The sequence below is a fragment of the Diplotaxodon limnothrissa genome, linkage group LG4, assembly GCF_057381915.1.
Source record: "Diplotaxodon limnothrissa isolate DT_005_m linkage group LG4, D_limnothrissa_male_GT1.1, whole genome shotgun sequence".
Lineage (NCBI taxonomy): Eukaryota > Metazoa > Chordata > Actinopteri > Cichliformes > Cichlidae > Diplotaxodon > Diplotaxodon limnothrissa.
In genome coordinates, this window is record NC_140599.1 from 445,339 (window position 1) to 468,905 (window position 23,567).

At 40.6% G+C, this 23,567-nt stretch overlaps 1 protein-coding gene across 1 annotated transcript; it reads left to right on the plus strand.

The window, feature by feature from the left end:
- The first annotated feature begins 18,770 nt into the window (after positions 1-18,770).
- Positions 18,771-20,911, plus strand: LOC146632950 (uncharacterized). Its single transcript, XM_085352885.1, has 5 exons — positions 18,771-19,115; positions 19,238-19,393; positions 19,722-19,814; positions 20,303-20,338; positions 20,594-20,911. Exons 1-5 carry the CDS (start codon positions 18,771-18,773, stop codon positions 20,909-20,911), a joined length of 948 nt encoding a protein of 315 aa, XP_085209011.1.
- Positions 20,912-23,567: the final 2,656 nt, after the last annotated feature.

The following is a 23,567-nucleotide window of genomic DNA, read 5'->3' on the forward strand; positions in this document are numbered from 1 at the left end:
TTGTTTCTCCCTTCTTACTCCTATTCATGAAAACCCTGACTTCTTACCTGGTCTTCAGGCTGGTTTTGCGGACTGGTCTCAAAAAGGGATTAATACAGTGGGTGATCTTGTTCATGAGAACTCTCTTCTTACTTTTAATCAACTGAAAAGCAAGTTTGGTCTGACCAATAAGGATTTTTTGAAGTACTTTCAGGTAAAGCACTATATTACTTCTAAATTGAAGGATTTGAATGGAGGGTTTGGTCTTTCTCCTATAGAATCACTCATGGTAAAAACTACCCAACTAAAATGTATCACTAAAAAGATTTATAACATTCTCTCTGATCTTAGAATGGATAACTCTAACAAAATCAAGGGCCAATGGGAATCAGACGTAGGCGCTATAGATGCTGAAGCTTGGGATGAGTTGTGTTGTCGTCCTTTTAAAGCCTTGGCATCTAATTCTATTTGGGAAAGGCAGTTTAAACTTATAAATAGGCTTTATATTACACCCGAGAAGAGACACATAATGTATCCAGCTTTGCCTAATCTCTGTAACAAATGTCAGTCTGCTGTTGGTTCCTTTTTTCATTGTCTGTGGAGCTGCCCTGTTATTCTACAGTTTTGGAGATCACTTATAGACAAGCTATGTACTATATTTAATTGCCGACTGCATCTGGGTCCAAGGACTTGCCTGTTAGGACTGAACGATGAGCTACCTGCCGGCTTTCGCAGCAAAGATCTCCTTCACATACTGCTGCACTACGCTCGAAAGTGCATTATGGTACTGTGGATTTCTGATAAGGCCCCATCTGTCAACCAGTGGCTACAGTCTGTGATATGTATCATGCCAATGGAAGCCTTCTCTACAGCACTTAAGGACAAACCTTTCCTTTTCTATCGCATATGGGACCCTTTTTTGGCCCACCTGAACACTCCTTCTGCTCAGAGGTTGAAATCGGGCTTACGGGATTTAGCCTGGCAACAAAGGGACGATTGTTAACCTTTTTCATTGTTTATTAATATTGCTGTTGGCTTTCTCTTTCTGCCTCCCACGTCCTGCTATACATGTAGATGCATCTTTGTCCTGTGTATGTATATGCTGGTGACTGCTATTTTCCTGCTCTGCAATTAAAAGTTCAAAAAAAAAAAAAAAAAAAAAAAAAAGGTGTTGCGTTTATATTTTTGTTGAGTGTATATATATATATATATATATATATATATATATATATATATATAAAAAGCTCTTTTGGGGGGGCAGGGCATAGTTTGTGGGAGTTACGTTTATAGTTACCCTGGGTTTTTACTTTTGCTCTTTTGTTTTTTAAATTTTTTAAATTTCTTTTTTTCTTGTTGGCTGCAGTTCTGTGCGTATACTTACCCCAAATTATTTTTCGGCTTGCCTGTCATGATTGTCTTGAAAGTGTGAATATGGCCAACTATGTAACCAAAAGTGCTGCAACTACACCTGATTCTACTAAATTTATTACATGGAATGTGAAAGGCCTAAATAATTTTCGAAAATGCAAAAGGATATTCACTCATTTGTCAACTTTCAAACCGGACATTGTCTTTCTACAGGAGACACATCTGTGTTCCACGCAAAGCAAGAGGCTGACACAAAGTTGGGTTTCCCAGGTCTACCATTCTGGATTTAAATCGCAGGGGTTGCCATTCTTGTTTGGAAAAATTTTCCCTTCATCACCTCAAATGTAAAATGCGATGTGAATGGTCGCTTTCTGATAGTTACTGGTAAGCTCCACAACACTCCAGTTATCTTGGTAAATACTTATGCACCAACTTGGGACAATCCACAATTTTTTATAAGACTAATTGGCCTGCTGCCAGACTTCAATACGCATCACCTTATTATGGGCGGGGATCTGAATCTGGTATTCAATCCCAACCTTGACAGGTCTAAGCCGCGTTAGTCTACTGGGACCTCCAGATCAGTGTCTGTTCTGAACACATTTCTTCAAAACTATGGCATTTCAGATCCACTGCGTATTACTGACCCCTTAGCAAAATACGATTCCTTCTTCTCCCCCGTGCATCATTCGTATTCCAGGATTGATTATTTCCTTCTGGATATTTTATTATTATCCCAAGGGTCACCATGTGTAAATATCATGGAATTGTAATTTCTGATCATGCACCAGTGCAGGTTGATATCGCATTTCCAAACGTGTGCGCAAGGCAGCGGTTCTGGAAATTTGACTCAGCATTAATGTCAGATGAGGAGTTTTGCAAGTTCATTGAACACCACATCGAGCTTTTTCTAGAAACAAATAACACTCCAGATGTTTCAAAATCTATAATTTGGGAGTCGCTAAAAGCATATCTGCGGGGCCAAATTATTTCTTTTTCGTCTTATAAGAATAAAAAGCAAAACAAACCGGTTTGAGAGCTGACAGAGCTCATAGCTAACATTGACACACAATATGCTACCTGTCCAACCACTGATTTATATAAGCAGAAGATACTGCTGCAGTCTGAATTTGACACCCTCTCAACTAAAGAAACTGAGAAGCTCCTACTTAGATCAAGACATCACAAATACGAGCATGGTGAAAAAGCAGGTAGATATCTTTCGCATCAGCTTCGTCAATCCGCCGCAGCTCAGTCTATACCCGACATACAGGGAGTGCAGAATTATTAGGCAAGTTGTATTTTTGAGGCATCATTTTATTATTGAACAACAACCATGTTCTCAATGAACCCAAAAAACTCATTAATATCAAAGCTGAATGTTTTTGGAAGTAGTTTTTAGTTTGTTTTTAGTTTTAGCTATTTTAGGGGGATATCTGTGTGTGCAGGTGACTATTACTGTGCATAATTATTAGGCAACTTAACAAAAAACAAATATAAACCCATTTCAATTATTGATTTTTACCAGTGACACCAATATAACATCTCCACATTCACAAATATACATTTCTGACATTCAAAAACAAATCAGCGACCAATATAGCCACCTTTCTTTGCAAGGACACTCAAAAGCCTGCCATCCATGGATTCTGTCAGTGTTTTGATCTGTTCACCATCAACATTGCGTGCAGCAGCAACCACAGCCTCCCAGACACTGTTCAGAGAGGTGTACTGTTTTCCCTCCTTGTAAATCTCACATTTGATGATGGACCACAGGTTCTCAATGGGGTTCAGATCAGGTGAACAAGGAGGCCATGTCATTAGTTTTTCTTCTTTTATACCCTTTCTTGCAGCCACGCTGTGGAGTACTTGGACGCGTGTGATGGAGCATTGTCCTGCATGAAAATCATGTTTTTCTTGAAGGATGCAGACTTCTTCCTGTACCACTGCTTGAAGAAGGTGTCTTCCAGAAACTGGCAGTAGGACTGGGAGTTGAGCTTGACTCCATCCTCAACCCGAAAAGGCCCCACAAGCTCATCTTTGATGATACCAGCCCAAACCAGTACTCCACCTCCACCTTGCTGGCGTCTGAGTGGGACTGGAGCTCTCTGCCCTTTACCAATCCAGCCACGGGCCCATCCATCTGGCCCATCAAGACTCACTCTCATTTCATCAGTCCATAAAACCTTAGAAAAACCAGTCTTGAGATATTTCTTGGCCCAGTCTTGACGTTTCAGCTTGTGTGTCTTGTTCAGTGGTGGTCGTCTTTCAGCCTTTCTTACCTTGGCCATGTCTCTGAGTATTGCACACCTTGTGCTTTTGGGCACTCCAGTGATGTTGCAGCTCTGAAATATGGCCAAACTGGTGGCAAGTGGCATCTTGGCAGCTGCACGCTTGACTTTTCTCAGTTCATGGGCAGTTATTTTGCGCCTTGGTTTTTCCACACGCTTCTTGCGACCCTGTTGACTATTTTGAATGAAACGCTTGATTGTTCGATGATCACGCTTCAGAAGCTTTGCAATTTTGAGACTGCTGCATCCCTCTGCAAGATATCTCACTATTTTTGACTTTTCTGAGCCTGTCAAGTCCTTCTTTTGACCCATTTTGCCAAAGGAAAGGACGTTGCCTAATAATTATGCACACCTGATATAGGGTGTTGATGTCATTAATCAGAATCAGAATACTTTATTGATCCCTGGGGGAAATTATTTTTTGTTACAGTGCTCCATTTTAAACCAACATTAAGACAAGACAGACAATACACTAACTAAGAATAGTACAATATATACATATATATACATACATACATACATACATACATATATACATACATACATACATACATACATAAGTCACTCATAAATAAATAGCTGGAAAAGAAACATGTGTAGCTGTAGCAGCAAACAGTGTGTTAAGTGGATGCGTTGTACAGGGAGCCACAGGCAGGAAAGATTTCCTGTGTCGTTCAGTGGTGCTTTTCGGTAATCTCAGTCTTTCACTGAACGTGCTCCTGTGACTGACCAGCATGTCATGGAGTGGGTGGGAGGTGTTATCCAACATTATCTTTATCTTGGACAGCATCTGCCTCTCCGACACCACCTAGAGGGAGTCCAGCTCCATCCCCACAACATTGCTGGCCTTACGGATCAGTTTATTAAGTCTGTTGGCATCTGCGACCCTCAGCCTGCTCCCCCAGCATGCAACAGCATAGAGGATCGCACTGGCCACAACAGACTCGTAGAAAATCCTCAGCATTTTCTGGCAGATGTTGAAGGACCTCAGTCGCCTCAAAAAATAGAGACCACTCTGGCCCTTCCTGTAAAGTGCTGTGGTGTTTTTAGCCCAGTCCAGTTTATTGTCAATGTGAACTCCAAGGTATTTATAGTCCTCCACAATGTCAACACTGACCCCCTGGATTGAAAAAGGGGTCAAGTGTTTCCTGGTCTTCCTGAAGTCCACGATCAGTTCCTTGGTCTTTGCCACGTTGAGCTGCAGATGATTCTGCTCACACCACGTGACAAAGGAGTCGACCACAGCCGGGGACTCTGTCTCATCATCCCTGCTGGTGCATCCAACCACCGCAGAGTCATCAGAAAACTTCTGAAGATGGAGGTCTCTGTGCAGTGGCTGAAGTCTGTGGTGTAGAGGGTGAAGAGGAAGGGGGAGAGGACAGTCCCCTGTGGTGCCCCTGTGTTGCTGATCACCTTGTCAGACACACACTGTGGGAGACGTACATATTGTGGTCTTCCTGTCAGGTAATCAACAATCCAGGACACCAGAGGAGCATCCACCTGCATCGCTGCTAACTTATCATCCAGGAGGGTCGGCCTGATGGTGTTGAAAGCACTGGAAAAGTCAAAAAACATGACCCTCACAGTGCTCGCCGGCTGGTCCAGATGGGTGTAGACACGATTGAGCAGGTAGATGATGGCGTCCTCAGTTCCGAGACGAGGCTGATAAGCGAACTGAAGGGGATCCAGATGTGGTCTTACTATGGGTCGCAGCTGGTCCAGGATGAGCCTTTCCAGGGTCTTCATGATGTGGGAGGTCAGTGCCACGGGCCTGTAATCCTGGGGGCCACTGGGACGTGGCGTCTTTGGTACAGGGACGAGGCATGATGTCTTCCACATCACTGGGACCCTCTGCAGACTCATAGTCAGCATAAACAGTTTATGAAAGACTCCACACAGCTGGGGGGCACAGGTCTTGAGGACGAGGGGACTCACTCCGTCTGGTCCAGCAGACTTGCCTGAGTGAAGTCTCCTCATTTGCATCTCAACCTGGTATTGAGTGAAGGTGATGGGTGGGGGAGGGGTGTCAGGAATCTCACAGGAGGCAACATGTGAAGAGAGAGGCTGGCACAGTGGTGTGGCTCTGGATTCCAGGCTGACTGCAGGTGAGGTTGTGGGGGTGGGAGCAGACACTGTGGTGTCGAATCTATTGAAAAACAGATTCAACTCGTTGGCACTGTTCTCACCTCCTTCAGCTCCCCTGCTGTTGGTTGGCCTGAATCCAGTGATGGTCTTCATGCCCCTCCACACCTCTCTCACGCTGTTCTGCTGGAGTTTCCACTCCAGCTTCCTCCTGTAATTGTCCTTAGCCTCTCTGATCTTGTCCTTTAGTAACACCTGGATCTTCCTCACCTCCTCTTTGTTGCCCCCACTGAAAGCCCTCTTCTTGTTGTTGAGGAGGGCTTTGATGTCCTTAGTCACCCACGGCTTTTTATTTGGGTAACAATGAACAGTCTGAGCTGGAACAATGGAGTTGGTGCAGAAAGTTATGTAGTCTGTGATACACTCAGTAAGCCCATTGATGTCCTCGGCGTGAGGCTCACAGAGTGTTTCCCAGTCGGTCACCTCGAAACAGCCCTGTAGTTCCGCTATTGCCTCCTCTGACCACCTCCTAACAGTCCTGGTGGTCACAGGTTCCCTCCTCACAATTGGCACATAGTGGGGGGTGAGGTGAATCAGGTTATGATCTGACCTACCAAGTGGGGGGAGGGAGGAGGAGCTGTATGCATCCTTGACGTTAGCATACAGTAAGTCTAAAATTTTCTCTCCCCTGGTGGGACAGTCCACATATTGTCTGAATGTTGTTAGTGTATTGTCCAGTGATACATGGTTGAAGTCACCCAAGATCACAATAAAGGCACTCGGGTGCTGAGTCTGTAACCGGGCTATGGCAGAGTGGATAGTGTCACATGCAGCTGTGGGGTTAGCAGAGGGAGGAACATAAACAGCCACCAAGATGACGTGAGAGAATTCCCTGGGTAAATAATATGGCCTGAGTCCAACAGCACACAGTTCAGTGTCCGGGCAACAAATCCTTTCTTTGATTGTTATGTTGGCAGGGTTACACCACCGGTTGTTAACTAGAACAGCAAGCCCACCTCCTTTCCGCTTACCGCTAGTGATGCTGTCCCTGTCCGCCCGAAAAGTGTGGAAGCCTTCCACGGAAGCATTCTCATCGGGAATGTCCTGGTGCATCCATGATTCGGTGAAACACATCAGGCTACACTCTCGGTATTCCCTCTGACTCCGTACCAGTGCTGAGAGCTCGTCGATTTTATTCGATAACGATCGCACATTTCCCATCACGATAGACGGCAGACACGGTTTATACCTCCTCCTCCTCCTCGCTTCGAGCCTCCGCTGTCTCACTGTCTCCTTTTTTCTTAGACCACACCCCTTCTCATTACAGAGATGCACATCACCTAGTATGCTTAATTGCTAGTAGGCTTTCTAGCCTATACAGCTTGGAGTAAGACAACATGCATGAAGAGGATGATGTGGACAAAATACTCATTTGCCTAATAATTCTGCACTCCCTGCATTTGACAGTGGGGATGGTGTGTTCAGAGTGATGTGCAGTGAGTGTAATTTTTCCGCCACACATAGCGTTTTGCATTGTGGCCAAAAAGTTCCATTTTGGTCTCATCTGACCAGAGCAGCTTCTTCCACATGTTTGCTGTGTCCCCCACATGGCTTGTGGCAAACTGCAAACGGGACTTCTTATGGTTTTCTGTTAACAATGGCTTTCTTCTTGCCACTCTTCCATAAAGGCCAACTTTGTGCAGTGCACGACTAATAGTTGTCCTGTGGACAGATTCCCCCACCTGAGCTGTAGATCTCTGCAGCTCGTCCAGAGTCACCATGGGCCTCTTGGCTGCATTTCTGATCAGCGCTCTCCTTGTTCGGCCTGTGAGTTTAGGTGGACGGCCTTGTCTTGGTAGGTTTACAGTTGTGCCATACTCCTTCCATTTCTGAATGATGGCTTGAACAGTGCTCCGTGGGATGTTCAAGGCTTGGGAAATCTTTTTGTAGCCTAAGCCTGCTTTAAATGTCTCAATAACTTTATCCCTGACCTGTCTGGTGTGTTTTTTGGACTTCATGGTGTTGTTGCTCCCAATATTCTCTTAGACAACCTCTGAGGCGTCACAGAGCAGCTGTATTTGTACTGACATTAGATTACACACAGGTGCACTCTATTTAGTCATTAGCACTCATCATCGTCATCATTTATTTATTTATATCGCACTTTAAAAACACACCTGGTAGACCAAAGTGCTGTACAATACTAATATGCACATAGTAATAAAACCAGACATAGCAATAAAAAAAAAAAAATCAGTTACCCACAGAGTTAAAAGCCAGGGAATAAAAGTAGGTTTTTAATAAAGACTTAAAAACTGGCACTGATGTAGCCCGACTAATATGGAGAGGCAGGTTATTCCAAAGCATCAGCGCAGCAACAGAGAACGCTCGGCCTCCTCTAAGTTTCAGCCGTGACTTTGGGACCGAAAGCAGCAACTGTTCAGCTGACCGAAGGGAACGAGTGGGGACGTGGGGCTTCAACAAGTCAGACAAATAAACAGGTGCCAGACCATTTAGAGATTTAAAAACCAATAAAAGGACTTTAAAACGGATCCTGAATTCAATTGGAAGCCAGTGTAAAGAGGCCAAAATCGGAGTGATGTGATCAAATTTTCTTCTGCCAGTTAAAAATTGTGCTGCAGCATTTTGCACTAATTGCAAGCGTGACAAAGTGCCCTGCCCAACCCCTGTTAAAAGAGAATTACAATAATCTAAACGTGAGGTAATAAAGGCATGAATAACACTTTCCCAGTCACACTTGGAAAGAAAGGGCTTAACCTTTGATAAACATCTGAGGTGATAAAATGCTGATTTTACCACCCCATTTACATGGTCATCAAAGGTAAGTGCAGAATCAATTTTAACTCCGAGATTTGTGATCAAACTCTTTAGTTGGGAAGTCAAAGCTGCAAGATCAACATCTGGAGTATGAGAAAAATGATTTGGGCCAAATAAAATTGCTTCTGTCTTCCGATCATTAAAATTTAAAAAGTTTTTTGCCATCCATGCTTTGACATCAGTAAGGCAGTCAAGCAGAGGTCGAGTTGGGAGACTATCAGAATGACTAAAAGGTAAGTAGAGCTGGCAGTCATCTGCGTATAGATGGAATGGCACTTTATGTTTCCGGAAAATCGCGCCAAGAGGCAAAAGGTACAGTGAAAACAATAACGGCCCAAGAATAGATCCCTGTGGCACACCCCAAAGCAGAGGGGCCACAGAGGATGACGACCCGAACTTAACACAAAAGGTCCTATTTAAGAGATAGGACTTTAACCACAAAAGTGCCGAACCAGAAATTCCCACACAGGGCTGTAAGCGGGAGATCAGCAAATCAAATGCAGCGGTCATGTCGAACAAGACCAGCACTGCATATTTACCACGGTCTGTCGCTATCAGGATGTCATTCATAACTTTTACGAGGGCGGTCTCCGTACTGTGGAATGGCTTAAAGCCGGACTGAAAGATTTCTGACAATTTAGAGTCATTCAAGTAGTCCATCAACTGAGTATAAACAATCCTTTCCAGAATCTTACTAAGAAAGGGAAGCTTAGAGATGGGTCTAAAATTTGATATGACTGAACTGTCTAAGCCCGGTTTCTTAAGTAAAGGATGTATGACATGCATTAGGCAACGTCTATGGGCAACTGACTGCACTCAGACCAAAGAGGGCTGAATAATTACTTACACCCCACTTTGCAGTTATTTATTTGTAAAAAATGTTTGGAATCATGTATGATTTTCGTTCCACTTCTCACGTGTGCACCACTTTGTGTTGGTCTTTCACGTGGAATTCCAATAAAATTGATTCATGTTTGTGGCTGTAATGTGACAAAATGTAGGAAAGTTCAAGGGGGTCGAATACTTTTGCAAGCCACTGTATGTTTAATAACAAAGAACATTAAAACATTACTGTTGGTCACATGCCGGGAACCTTATCTGACAGTAGAGATGTTAGTACTTAACGCAGTCCAGGTTCTACTTGGTTATATAATATAATAGTTGACTTTAATCTTGCAGAGAATGTGATGATGTTATGGATAATTAAAATCATCCACAAACACAACAAGCTGAAAGTCAGTGATGCTGCTCGGTTTGCAGTCCTGAATATCACGGCACAAGCAGGATCCACTGCACTGTTAATGTGAGCTATGTTACATTGCTGCCTCTGTTCGGTGGTGTTGAGCCAAACGCACTTTAACGTGTGTTTGAACGAGCTGACGGTTCACTCGTTAAGCTGAAAGAAAGATGCTTTAATCACAGCAGTCACACATGTGTCCACTGCACCATCTGGAACTCTTCTTGTTTACACTCGTAATAACACAAACACTAAATCCTGCTTCTCTGGTGCTGTTGTGTAGCAGTGTGTACACCTGAGACTGTCACCTGTCTGTCTGTCCTGCACCCTCTCTCTGTTTCTTTCTCTCTGATTGTGGAATAAAAGTATGAACATGTGTTTATAAGTTACACTTGTGTTTGAATCCTGCAGCTTATCGCACATTTGATTTCCATGTGTGACGACTGCAAGTGTCCAGAGTGAGGACAGACTGAGGGACCCACTGCTGCACATCATCTGTGAGGCTTTGCACCCCTGATGATCCACCAGGACAAACTCAGCAGTGTGTGAGGAAGAGGAGGAGGAAGAGCCAGCAGCAGCTGACAGATGGAGAGAATAGACAGACTGTTCCCTGTTTGTGAAGGACTGCTAGGAAAGTTTAACATAACTGTCTGTGCTGAATCAGTCTTATTAGGTAATGTTCAAATAATGTGATCATCCCAGTGTTTCCAGCTGTGTTGATGACCCTGCAGAGGGTCATCAACACAGCCCAGAAGATCACTGGCTGCTCTCTGCCCAGCCTGGAGGTCACTGCAAACTCTCGGTACCTCAGCAGAGCTGGCAATATCATCAAGGACCACTCTCACCCCAGCAACCAACTGTTTGAACTATTACCGTCAGGCCGACGGTACAGGTCACATAAAACCAGGACAAACAGATTCAGGGATAGCTTCTTTCCCAGAGCTATCACCGTAGTAAATAAGCACAAAAACAATTGAACCTATTCCATACCGTCACTGTCATTATATTATGCTGCTATTCATACTGTCATTATATTAATGCTGCTATCCTGTATATATTGTACATACTATTGTTTGAGTACTTACGATTGTTTTTTTTGTACTTTTTATATTTTACATTTATATTTATTATTGAAACTTGCACCAAGGGAGTGGCACTCCAATTTCGTTGTACTCTGTACAATGACAATAAAGGCTATTCTATTCTATTCTATTCTATTCTATTCTATTCTAATGTTCAAATAATGTGATCATCCCAGTGTTTCCAGTGTGGGAGAAAGTACTCAGGGCCTTCAAGTTACACACTATGAAAGGCAGCAACAAGTTTAATGTTCAGAAACCTAAAGTCTGTATCAGCAACAGAATGATTGGCTGTAGCTCATGAGGTCGGGCAGGTTGGTGGTTTGACCCCTGGCTCATCCAGTCTGCATGTCAAGTATCCTTGGGCAAGGTACTAACCCCAAGTTGCTCTCTGATGCATCCATCGGAGAATGAATGTGTGTGAACGTTCTTAGAAAGCACTATGTATAGAGAAAGTGCTTGTGAGAATGGGTGTGATTGGGTGAATGTGACATGTTGTATAGAGCACTTTGAGTACTCCGTGAAATAGAAAAAGCGCTATATAAGAATCAGTCCATTTACCAGAATGTGCCTAAAATTAATTTGAGCTAAGTTGATCTATAGTGTTACATCATATTCTATAAGGATGTTATGTGTTTGTAGACTTTCTGCCCAGTTTGACCCATTTAGCAGAAGTCAGCCTGTTTAAGGCTCTGATATCTATTCTGTGTGACTTAAAGCAGTTATGACATGCTCTGATTTTCTCACCCTGCAGAAAATATTATATTAAATGAAGGATTAAAAAAAGAAATAAAGTTATAAAGTGATAGGAAATATAAATAACTGCAACTTGAATCTTTACTGAAGCTCAGTCTTTGACACAGAGTTCAAGCTCATTGCTGTAATAACTGATAATGATTAATACAATATCTTTAATATTGGCCATACACTCAAAAAAATGAACGGGATGAATTGTTCAGTTTAAAATAATTATTTATTTTCATTTTACTTAAAATATATGTCTTTGTTGAGTTAAAATATGTTTTTCTAATAAAGTCTACATAATTGTGTCTATTATTGTCTGTACAGAAGACTAATGTGTTACTTGAAGACATAACATTTAATTTAAGTTAATTAGGATTGATATACTTCATATATCCACAAGGTGGCAGTAATCCAACAACAGAGGTCATAAAAAACCAAAGAATAACAGGCTTGGGCCTGCTCATGCGCAAGACTTGAAATTTATCGAAAAAACGTTGTTTTGGCGGCAAGCTGCAGTTGGATTTTCATTTGTGAGAGGTAAGACCACGTCTTTCTTTGACTATGTTGTCTAGTATCTTCATATTGAGCATGGTTATATGTTGTGTTTGTCGCACAAGACATGTTACATATGTTGTCTATGCTTGTGCTGCGTTAGTTTTACTGGGTCTTAGACAAGTTAGAGATGTCAGATATTTCATCCTGTCATCCAAACAAGGGAACCGAGAGACCATTGGAAAGTTGGTGTGTATAGGTATACATCTAGGGCGGTATTTTTGTGCCTCTATTCTGAGCGCACGTAAAAAAATTTTTTTAAAAAAATTCAAGCGCAAATGTTGCATTTTGAGAAAAAAATTCTTGAGTGAATAAAATTTTAATTTGAGCGAACCAAATTCATTGCTGCGTGCAAGAAATGTATTGTTTGCAATTATCCATCTACACATGAATTTGGACACGACGTGACCCCCTCTCACTCAGTTGTTGGTATTAGTGATGGGTCGTTCGCGAACGAAATGGCTCTTAGAGCCGACTCTTTGACGTGAACGACAAGAGCCGGCTCCTTATCGCGAGCCGTGACGGCTCGTGGGGTTTTTTTTGGGGGGTTTTTTTTCTCTCACCCTCTCTCTCGCACTTTTTTCCGCTTCACTCTGCACGCGAGCCTTGTGCTTTACGCTGGGCAGAGGGGGGAGGGGCGGTAGTTACACTCAGTAGCACAGGAACAGAGCCAGAAGGAGAGAGAGAGAAAGAGAGCCAGGGACAACAACTTCACATTAGAAAGGTATAGTAATCATCCACAACTATTTTCGGTTGCAGATGATAAAGGATTCAGAAAGTGCGGATTCATGCGGGCCCATATGACAGAGAATGTGCATGTTCTTTTTGTTTTCATATTATAATTTATATTTAATTGTGTTTTGCAGTGTTTTGTGTTGTTTTCACTTTAAATTTGTAAAAGGAAACAGCTGAAAATTTAAATAGTTAAAAGTTGAAATGTGAATAGTTGATTTTTGTATTATATGATTTATTTATTACATTTTATGTGGCGTGAATAAATAAAAGTATATTTACAGTGGTCCCTAGAGACAAAGCACATACAAACTTCAAATCACGTACGAACTCTGAAGCATGTACAAACTCCAAAACACGTAAAAACACGTACAAACTCCAAAACACGTACAAACTCCAAAACACGTAAAAACACGTACAAACTCCAAAACACGTACAAACTCCGAAGCACGTAAAAACTCAGAAGCACATAAAAACTCAAAACACTTACAAAAGACAACAGAAGTGCTCCAGGATGCTGGGCGCAGTGTTGAGCTTTTGTTATCTTGTGGCTACACAATCCAGCAAGTACCAACGACCGGATTTGGTGTGTGATAGTAACAGGTAGATGAACTTTTTTAAAAATTATTTGAATATATTTGAGTGCCTGTGTATAAATACACAAACAATACACACATGCTTTCAATTGTGTAATTTAAGTGATCTAGTAGCTCTGCTTTGGAAGTTCAGTTCATGCTAGAAATGTGTTTTGGAGTTTGTACGTGTTTTGTCTCTAGGGGCCACCGCATATATTTATATATAAACATATATAAATAAAACCACTTTTTTACGTTAGTAATTCCTTTTGTGCATAATTTTATATTATTGTGAATAATAAATTAATTAAAGCAACAAAACAACCTGAAGAGCCGGTTCGGAGCCGAAAGAGGTGGCTCTTTTTAGTGAGCCGAGCAAAAAGAGCCGGAAATCCCATCACTAGTTGGTATTTGCTCTTGCTCAGATCTCTGCTCTCCAAACTCGATTTAGCTACATTCTGGACCGTGTTTCTGGAAAGTAGTAGCTAGCAAGCTGATTGGAGACTGTAGCAGCCAATCAGAATTTTAGCATCCAAGTCTGTGATTGGTTGGTTTTGTGGCACATTTAAAACGGTGTACAGAGAGTTGAGCGGATCTGATCAAGAGCAAATGCAAACAACTGAGCGAGAGGGGCTGTCATTGTGTGTGTATATGGATAATAGCAAACACTGAAATACATTTCTTGCATGCAGAAATGAAATTTTTTCGCTGAAATTAAACTTTTCTAAGATCAAAATAATTTTCTCCACAAAATGCAACATTTGAGCTTGCATTTCTTTTTTTTACTGCGCTCAGAATAGATGCACAGATGAAGTATGTCCCTCATAGAGCAAACCTGGGAATAAGATGAGATATAATAGTACAAATGATAAAATTTAGTGTGCCTGTTTATCCCAGGTTATTGTAAACAATTGTATTAACTGCTAACATGTTAATATCCTTACTTTGCGGAATGTGTAAGACACATTTTTAATGTTTCTTTGCTTGTTAAAGTGATTAGCTAAAGGGGTTCTAGGATATTTTTCCACTTGCTTTATTGAGATTGCTTTATTGTAATTTGAGAATCACACAAATGTCTAATAGCATAACAATGATAGCATGAAGTTGTGACATTTAAAATCCAAAAATTGAGGGCCAGAAGCCACTGTGACACCATTGTTGTGCTCTATCAGTCATCTGTATTATATGAAAATGGTCTGTAAAGACAGCATGTTTCCTAGCAGAGTTATACATATCAACATGGTTATAAATTAAATTTTGTTAAATAAACACTACATTTTTTTTAAATGAAATTATTGACGAAAAATAACTGGACAGACAGAAGGTCAACAGACCTGATAATTTTTTCTATAGAAAGTTGGCACATGGCAGTGTCAATCTCTTGCTTTTCTTCTGAGTAAGATTTTATTTACTTGTAATTCAATCAATAATTTTTAAGTTTTTTCCTGGCCTTTACCTGCTCCCTCTTATACTGATGTGGTGTATGTGGTATGCCTGTGCTTGCATGTGGTATGTGAACTGTCATACTTTTTTTAAAAAAAACTGTTTTACGAGTTAAGTTTTGTTTACTTTACTTTTATGTCTTCTCCAGATCTGAATGTGGCAGTGTAAAGGTTGCAGTGCAAGGACCTCAACTAGGGGCCAATTACTTAAACATTATAGATTAAAACATCCAGATTATGGGCACTGGCGCCCATATCCTTGCCCATATATTAGTTGTCCATGCACATTTAAGTCATGGAATGCACTCAGGTCCCATTTTTGTAGGATTCATAACAGAGAGAAATCACAGCAAACATTGTCACTGGCCACATTCAGCTGCCATGTTTGTGGATTCTCTGAAGTTACTTCTGAAAAGGAGTATTTTAGTCACATAAATTTGCATCTGAAAGCAAATGAAACGGTCCCATGCGTGTTCAAGGGTTGTACATTTATGACAAACATCTATGGAACATTCAAATCACATAAAAATAGAAAACATCTTGGTTATTCTTACAGTGACTTTAAAGGTGGAATAGTAACAGTAAGAGACCGTTTTAACAGGCCAGCTCCTGAAGGGGAACATGAAGACAGTGAAGTATTTGACGAAGGCCAGGTGGAAGTGCAAGACTTGTCTCAGACTGGGATCTCTAAAAGTGATGAGAGGATGATAGAAGAGAAATTTGCAGTGATGTTGCTTAAGCTGGAAAATGTACTCCATGTTCCAAGCAGTGCAGTGGATGAGTTTTTGCAGGACTTGCACTTCCTGATGAGTTCTGCATCCCTGACTGCAATAAATGCCATAGTTACAGATTTTTGTACAAAGCAAAGTCATATTAATCTTAATGTGAAAGAAATTGAGGATTTGGCCTCTGCAGTCTGCATCTCTAACCCTCTGACAAAAACACTTGGACATATGGGTACACTTGGAACTGCTTTTAAGCGGAAACAGTACTTCAGCAAAAAGTTCCATGTCGTTGAACCAATTGAATATATTTTGGATAAGGAGAGCAACCACACCTACCAATATATACCATTACTGCAGACCCTACAACAGCTCCTAACAAAGAATGGTATAGTAGATGACATAGTAGAAAACTACAATGCTCAATCCAAGGAAACTGAAAGTATGCAACAAGAATACAGATCATTTCAAGATGGAGAATTTTTCAAACAAAATCAGTTCCTGTCTGCTGATGAATTGAGAATTACCGTGATGCTTTACATTGATGATTTTGAAGTATGCAACCCTCTCGGTACTTCAAGAAAGAAGCACAAACTTTGTGCAGTGTACTGGATATTAAGCAACTTATCCCAAGACCAACACTCCTCTTTGTCATCCATCTACTTGGCAATACTGTGTAAAAGCAGCTACGTCAAGGAATATGGGTATGAAAAAGTGCTTGAACCTCTTTTGTGTGATTTGGCAGTCTTGGAGGAGCATGGGGTATTTGTCCCACAGATTGGAAAAAATATTAAAGGCACGGTACAGTGTGTAGCTGCAGACAATCTAGGTGCTCATGGGATTGCAGGTTTTGTGGAGAGCTTTTCAGGAGAGTATGTTTGTCGATTTTGCACAGGACGCTTCAGCGACTTTCAGACCAAACCGGTACTTTCTGGAGAGTTTACTCTTCGATCCAAAGACCTGCACAAAGAACATGTCAAACATGCAGTAGAGAGTGGAAAGCATTGTGTTGGAGTAAAAAGGCCATGTGTGCTGACGGAAAATCTTTCTCATTTTCATGTGACAACTGGATATCCACCTGACATACTCCACGATCTTTTGGAAGGTGTTGTTCCAGTGGAACTTGCACAGTGTCTGGGTATGTTCATATCCAAAAAATACATCACTTTGGACTCTTTAAATAAAGTGATTGTCAGTTTTCCCTATAAGGGAAAAGATAAAACAAACCGTCCACATATTGTTCCACGAACATTGTTAAGAAAAAATACAATAGGTGGCAATGCAGCGGAAAATTAGACTCTGTTAAGATTGCTGCCCTTCTTGATTGGAGATGTTATACCTGACGGTGATCCAGTGTGGGAAATCATTTTGGATTTAAAGGAGATAGTGGAACTTGCTGTTGCCCAGATCCATACAGAAGAATCAATTGGATATCTTCAGTTCAAAATTTCTGATCACAGACAGAAATATCAAGAAGCATTTCCCAACAAAAAACTTCTGCCAAAGCATCACTACTTGGAACATTACCCTCAGATGATCCGATGTTTTGGTCCTCTTGTTGGATTATGGACAATGCGATTTGAGGGAAAACACAGTTTTTTCAAGGAAGTGGCTCATCATACCAAGTGTTTCAAGAATGTTGCTCTAACACTGTCAAGGAAACATCAAATGCTGATTGCCTATCACTTACACTCATTACATCCACAGAAATCTGGAGTTGAAGTGTCAAGTGCATCAAGAGTTCCACTTGAGGTTCTGAAAGATGACATTTCTCTGCCTATCAAAAAGATGTATCCTGACATGACAGAAGTAAACATGACTAAAAGTGCAGACTATAGAGGGATCAACTACAGAAATAGAATGATCGTTATCTGTGGTTTTACTGATGGGCTGCCTGAATTTGGAGAGATAATCAGATTATGTGTTGTTCAGGGTACACTGAATTTCATTGTCAGCAAGTTTTCGTCTTGGTTTAGGGAGCACTACCGGGCCTTTGAACTGCAACCATGTACAAGTGGCAAAATGTCCCTGATAACATATGATGAACTGGCAGAGAAGTACCCATTAAATGACTACTTCATTGGTCCCCTTCGAATGGTTACATTGAAAAGATATCCTTACATCAAAAGCACACAATGAATATGTGAGTAAACAGCTGTAATTAATACCTTACTCAATATGCACTTTAATCTCACTGGCATAAGCACCTAAAGTAGCATCTGGCTTTATTGTGATGTTCAGCCACTAACTCCTTGTGACTTGTTGAATCTAACAGTCTGTTAGGCCCATCAGTACATCTTCTAGACAAGAAAACCTTTAATCTGTGTTTATGTTGAGATTAGCCAGAATTTTTCTCACTTCTCTGTTAAGTACCGTTGTGAAACATGTTGACATCTCAATTTTAATACTTTCAATTTTGTACGTAGTTACTGGATTTATGTTCATGTATATATATTTTTTCTTTTCTAGACTGAAGCACGGAATCGAATGATGGCTGAACCAGTAAAACTGCGGATCATCCTTGGTTCCAACAATACTGAAAAACTGACGATAGCATCGGGCATGCCAAAGTCTGTGGAGGATCTTTCAGATGAGATCAAACGTCAGTTTGATATTCAGGGGGACATTAGACTCCAGTACATGGACAGTGACTTTGATAATGAGTTTATCAACCTTAAACGAATGGATGATATTCAGGACAAGAGCACAGTGAAAGTCATCTGTCTGACTGATGCTTCAGACTTTGGTGAAGTTGGGATGAACCAAAGTGGGGAAGAAACGTCACTATCATCTTCTGACACACTATTACTTTCATCCTCTGACTCCGAAACTGCTCGATCTCAGTGGCCTGCAGAATTCCAAATACCAAAGTTTCCGTATGACGTGGAGATGCAACTTCAAAGTGCAAACCAGGCTTTCATATCAAATGGAATTCTTCTGAACCCAGGACACAAACTTAAGTCAGACATTTTAGAAGCTCTAGCTGAGAAAATCATGACGTTTAAGGCATATCCTTCAAACTTGGAAATAGAATCTGTTGCTGAAGCTTTAATCAAAGCACATCCATGCTTAAGAGAACAAGGATCTTTCAGTGGTTTCTACGGATGGAAGATTAGCCTCAAGTACAAGATGGCAAATTATAGGACAAAGCTTAGAAACTTGGGGTGCCCAGAAGTGAGCATTAATTCCCTCAAGCACAAACCAACCGATCGATGTCACCCAGCATATGCTGTCAAAAAACCTAGAAAGGCAGAGGTAAATTTTTGTCCTCCTTATCCGGCTGGAGAGACCCAGGACAGCCTTGAAAGGGAGAGATTGGCATTGCTAACTGAGGTCAAGAAGAAGCATAATGAGATAGTTATCAAAGAGAAGATGGCCAGGACCTTTGCATACAGGAGGCAGGAACTTGTCAAAAACAATCCCATGATCGCCGACTTCAAGATCAGATGGCCAGGACTATTTAGTGTGGCTGAGGTATGAATCTTTATAAATAACAATAAAAGCTGTAATGGCTCCAGTAGTATGTATATGTGTACGTATAGTATATATAAATATAGTTACAGTACAGTATGTTGTGTTTGTTGACATGTTTTTAGGTAGAAGCAGAATTTGTAAGGATTACTACTGCTCCACTGGTTCCGAGGTTTCTTGCACAACTTGACCAATACACTGACCAACTAATAAAAGTCTTCAAGAATAAAGGAGGCGCTGCAGGGAGGAAAATCAGGCAAATTTTGGCCCCAGCCACACAGGTGCGTTTTTCTGTTCGCAGCAAAATGTTATGGCATTATAAGATCACTTTCAAATTTAAACAGCTAGTGTATAGTACCTGTAAGTTCCATTTTGGTATGCAAAAAAAGATGCCGTATTAGTTTGTCTTTCCCTCTGTTGCTTAATATGGATATGTATAATATGGTGGAAACCCTGCCCACATGTTAAATATTCATGTGATCATTAATTGGTCTTGTGTACATGTCTGTGTCAGCAGTGGATATGTCATTCATTTTGCATATACTGTCAGTTTGTGTCATTCTAAAGTATTTCTGTTTTCTCTTTCTGTACCTCTGTCACTCTCTCCAGAATGAAACTATTGAAAAGAGGAGGGAGTGTGTCCTCAGGGCACTACCTCTTTACCTAAATGAAGACCCAAGCATCCTCTTTAAAGAATACCTGGTTGGTAATTTTAGCGTAGTCTTTATCTGTATTAAACCAAATCTTGAATAACTAATGTTGTCACATTGTTATAATTTGCATGGAATCTGTTTAAATGCTTTGGGGAAATGTTAGGAGTTTTCCTGTAATGCAACTCAGGTCAGAATAAATGACACTCAGACAGGTTTGCAGGTTTAACGTGCACATGGGTGAGAGTTCAAACGGAGCCTCACACTCCGCAGCAGTCACCACCCTTTATTTATACTCAAGCATGTTTGCGTCACAGTCACATGAATGGAAGAGATAACATATAACAGTAGAGACTTCATCACATGCAGGAAGAGATAACATACAATGGCATAGACTTCGTGCTGAGCTTGCACAGTGTAACTTCTCTAGTAAAAAGAGCAAACACATCTAGAGAACCTCAAATGAAATGTACTTCTATACATAAACATAATAAAATCTTTCAACAGGAATCTTTATGTATACACACATTTCAGGAAGAGTTATGCAATGTAATGCAATCCAATACTAAAAAGTTAGTAATACATAATACTTAGAGGATGCATATATATATAATGGTGATTCTATTTAGTATTTATTTATTTAACATTTTTTGTTAAAACTGTAGTCGAAAATAATGGCGCACCAGGGTGCAGAATCATTAGTCTTCCTGATATTGTGTTTATTTCATTAAAGGGTGACTTTGGCTTTTTTTTTTTTAAGGATGCATTTTTCTGTGTTTTTGTGTCTAATTCCCAATGCGATGGGTTTTTGTTTTACTCTCTGTTTTAAAGGATTCTGATGCTACAGCTGTTCAAAGGGAGCTGGAACAAATTACCCTTGGTATCTTCACCATCAGTGTTGAAGGAGGTGATGCCAGCACTCCTCCAGCTGATGTGGGTATAACCATCGAGGGTGTTGAAGTTCTGCATGACCTGGGAGACATGGCCTCTGCGTGTGCGGTCTTAATGGGTGTGATATATGCACTCAATCTCAGTTATCCTCGGGAACTGAAAGCTTTCTTTGAGGTACTTCAGAAGGTCTTCCTTCATCTGGATGCCAGCAGACTCTCAACAAAGGTACAGATGCTCAAGAATAAACTGTATGAATAATCCAACCCTTCTTTTATTTGGATGAATGTTCTGTCAGATGGACAGAAGTTTTTGGGAGGCGAATAAAATGGAAATTTGGTTTAAAAAATGTTGTTGTTTTTTTTGGTGGGGGGGGGAACCAAAATTTGAGAGAGATTTAAAACATTTGTTTGTAAACAATTGCAATTACAGAGATTTTACTCTTTTTGGGGGCGGGGGGGTTTAGGGCCTACTAAAAGATTATTCAAAGTATTTAGATTTAAATGGTTTCATTGAGAGACGATACAGGATGAATGTGCATTTTGCCGCATTTTAAAAAAGAACAATTCTTTCCATGTTAAAATGTTTGCCACTTGAGTTTTTTCCCTATACAGTGGTAAAATAAATGCTGTCAGTGGCAAGTGTTAAATGAGTTCTGTTAAGCTGCTGCAAAAAACTGAAAACTGGCAAGCTGTTTTATTGTCAGATCATAATGTTTGCATATTTTATTCAAGTTTTATTTGGGATGGTGATATCATTTTGGGAATATTAGTAGACTATTTGTTTTTATTATTATTATTATTACTTTTTTTTTTTATCTAACCTGGTGACTGGAACCTGTTTATTCTGTTCTTCACAAATTTGTCATGGGATGCCGTCCAGGATTGTGGCTGTTAAGGTGAACAGTTCATTTTGATTTGTTAAAGGTTTTGTGGTCAACCTATTATGTGATCTTAAATGTTTTTTCTTCTGTTTCTGGCAGAGACATTTAATTTAAAATCGTTATTTTTATGGTGCATCTGTGTGCATACTATTAGTTACTAACCTTAATGGGTTAATAATGTGTGGTGCAGCTGTTTTGTTAAAGAAATGTTTAATGAATGTCTTGGCAATAAAGGAAATTAAAGAAAATAAGTGGCTTGTATTAAATTCATTTGTGTGGAACCTGTTGACAAAATAGATTTGTGTAAAACTAATTAGTAAAGCACAATTTCGCTGAAAATATAATATTTTAATTAATCTAACTTAAATTTAACATTTAAATACCACAAACAAGAAATGTGTTCACAAAACGAATCTAATCTATCTAACCTGTAAATACATAATTTATGTCCATACAACATAACTTGTTTTAGGTGGTCTTAAATATTGCTTGTTAATTAATCCTAAATAGATTTATAAAATTGGCTCACTTCAAAAGGATTGTTTTACTTTAATGCAAGTTTATTAAATTAGATGACCTAAAGACTTTTGCTTTAAACTAACACAATTCAATTTCGTGGAACCTGTTGACAAAATAATTTTAATTAAAGTCAACGTTTCATTTTTTTGAGTGTATTATATTAACATTACCAAAGTGAGATGACTTTAGTCTCATGAACAACATTAGCTAATTGTGTTTTAAAAGCTAATCTTAAAATTACTGTGTAGTGCAGAAATGAAGCCCAACAATCATGTTTTTACAGTCCCGTGGTCTCAGCCTCAGATACTTAACAAACAAAAAATCTCATTAATAAAAAAACAAATAAACAAAACAAAATAAGATAATATTCCTCCTTCTTTTCTGTCAGTGCTGTATAAAACATTTCTTTTGGCTAGTATCATGGTTGCTAGGCAACCTGAGAAGTGTGACGAAGGCTAGACTGTCCCACTTCACAGCCTTGCATTTCCGTCCTTCTCGGATTTCAAAGGAGCCAGCCCACGTAGACCATGAGGGCCGGGTCCTACGAAGGATGCGGCCCCGGAATTGGGACACAGCTATGGAATGAGGAGAGGAAGCATGGGAACAGAAAATGAATGAGACACAAAGACACACACACACACAAGCAGAGACACACAGAGAGGGACACAGAGGACAAAGACACAAGGGGAACCAAATACACAAAGAACTAAAGTGATCACAAATGTACCCAGAGACGTAATAAGGATGAACTCAGAACTTAACCTAAATAACACATGACAGTCACCAAAACACAGAAAAGTCAAAATGCTGGTCCAGAGCGATGACAGTAACAGGTGACAGCAGATGGCCCCGCCCCTCACTGAGCCTGGTTCTGCCAGATATTTTCTCCTGTTAAAAGGGAGTTTTTCCTTCTCACTGTCGCCAAGTCCTTGCTCACAGGGAGTCGTGGGATTGTTTTCTCTGTATATAGGCAACTGTTGTGCTTTTGGCACTATACAATGAAAACTGAACTGAAATATCCAAGTTTTTAACCTCTGTGCTGGAAATGTTTTTATTCTATGTATTGATCACATATGTTAATCATGTCACATTGGTAATAATAAAATCACTTTCTCACTTTAGTATAGCAAGATCGGGGGAGCTGGCCCCAGGGAGGGGTTACCTGCCCCTCCCTTCCTTCCCTCCCCATCTCCAGCTGCCTCCCTCTTCCCGCTCCACCACAACCACCCACACATGCAGGGCCTTGGAGTAGGGGTATGTCACCAGGGTGCAGAGGAGGCTACCCCCCCCCCCCCCCCCCCCCCCCTCTGTCCCCTTCTAGCTGCCTCTGCCTCAATTTTATCCCACAACTTAGACATTCACATTATTCACACTCTCATTACACATACATATAGGATCTTGGGGGTGGGCACAATCACGGAGTCCAAATTCAGAATCAGAATCAGAATGGGTTTATTGCCAGATGTTGAGGTTTACAACATTAGGAAATTGCTGCGGTGCTTCAGTGCAAACAAT

Excerpts from the sequence above, each read along its gene's own strand:
- LOC146632950 (XM_085352885.1), top strand. The coding sequence starts at position 18,771 with ATGGCAAATTATAGGACAAAGCTTAGAAACTTGGGGTGCCCAGAAGTG. Across the intron at positions 19,394-19,721 it reads TTTTGGCCCCAGCCACACAG|AATGAAACTATTGAAAAGAG; the intron begins GTGCGTTTTTCT and ends CACTCTCTCCAG. Across the intron at positions 20,339-20,593 it reads AATCCAATACTAAAAAGTTA|GATTCTGATGCTACAGCTGT; the intron begins GTAATACATAAT and ends TCTGTTTTAAAG.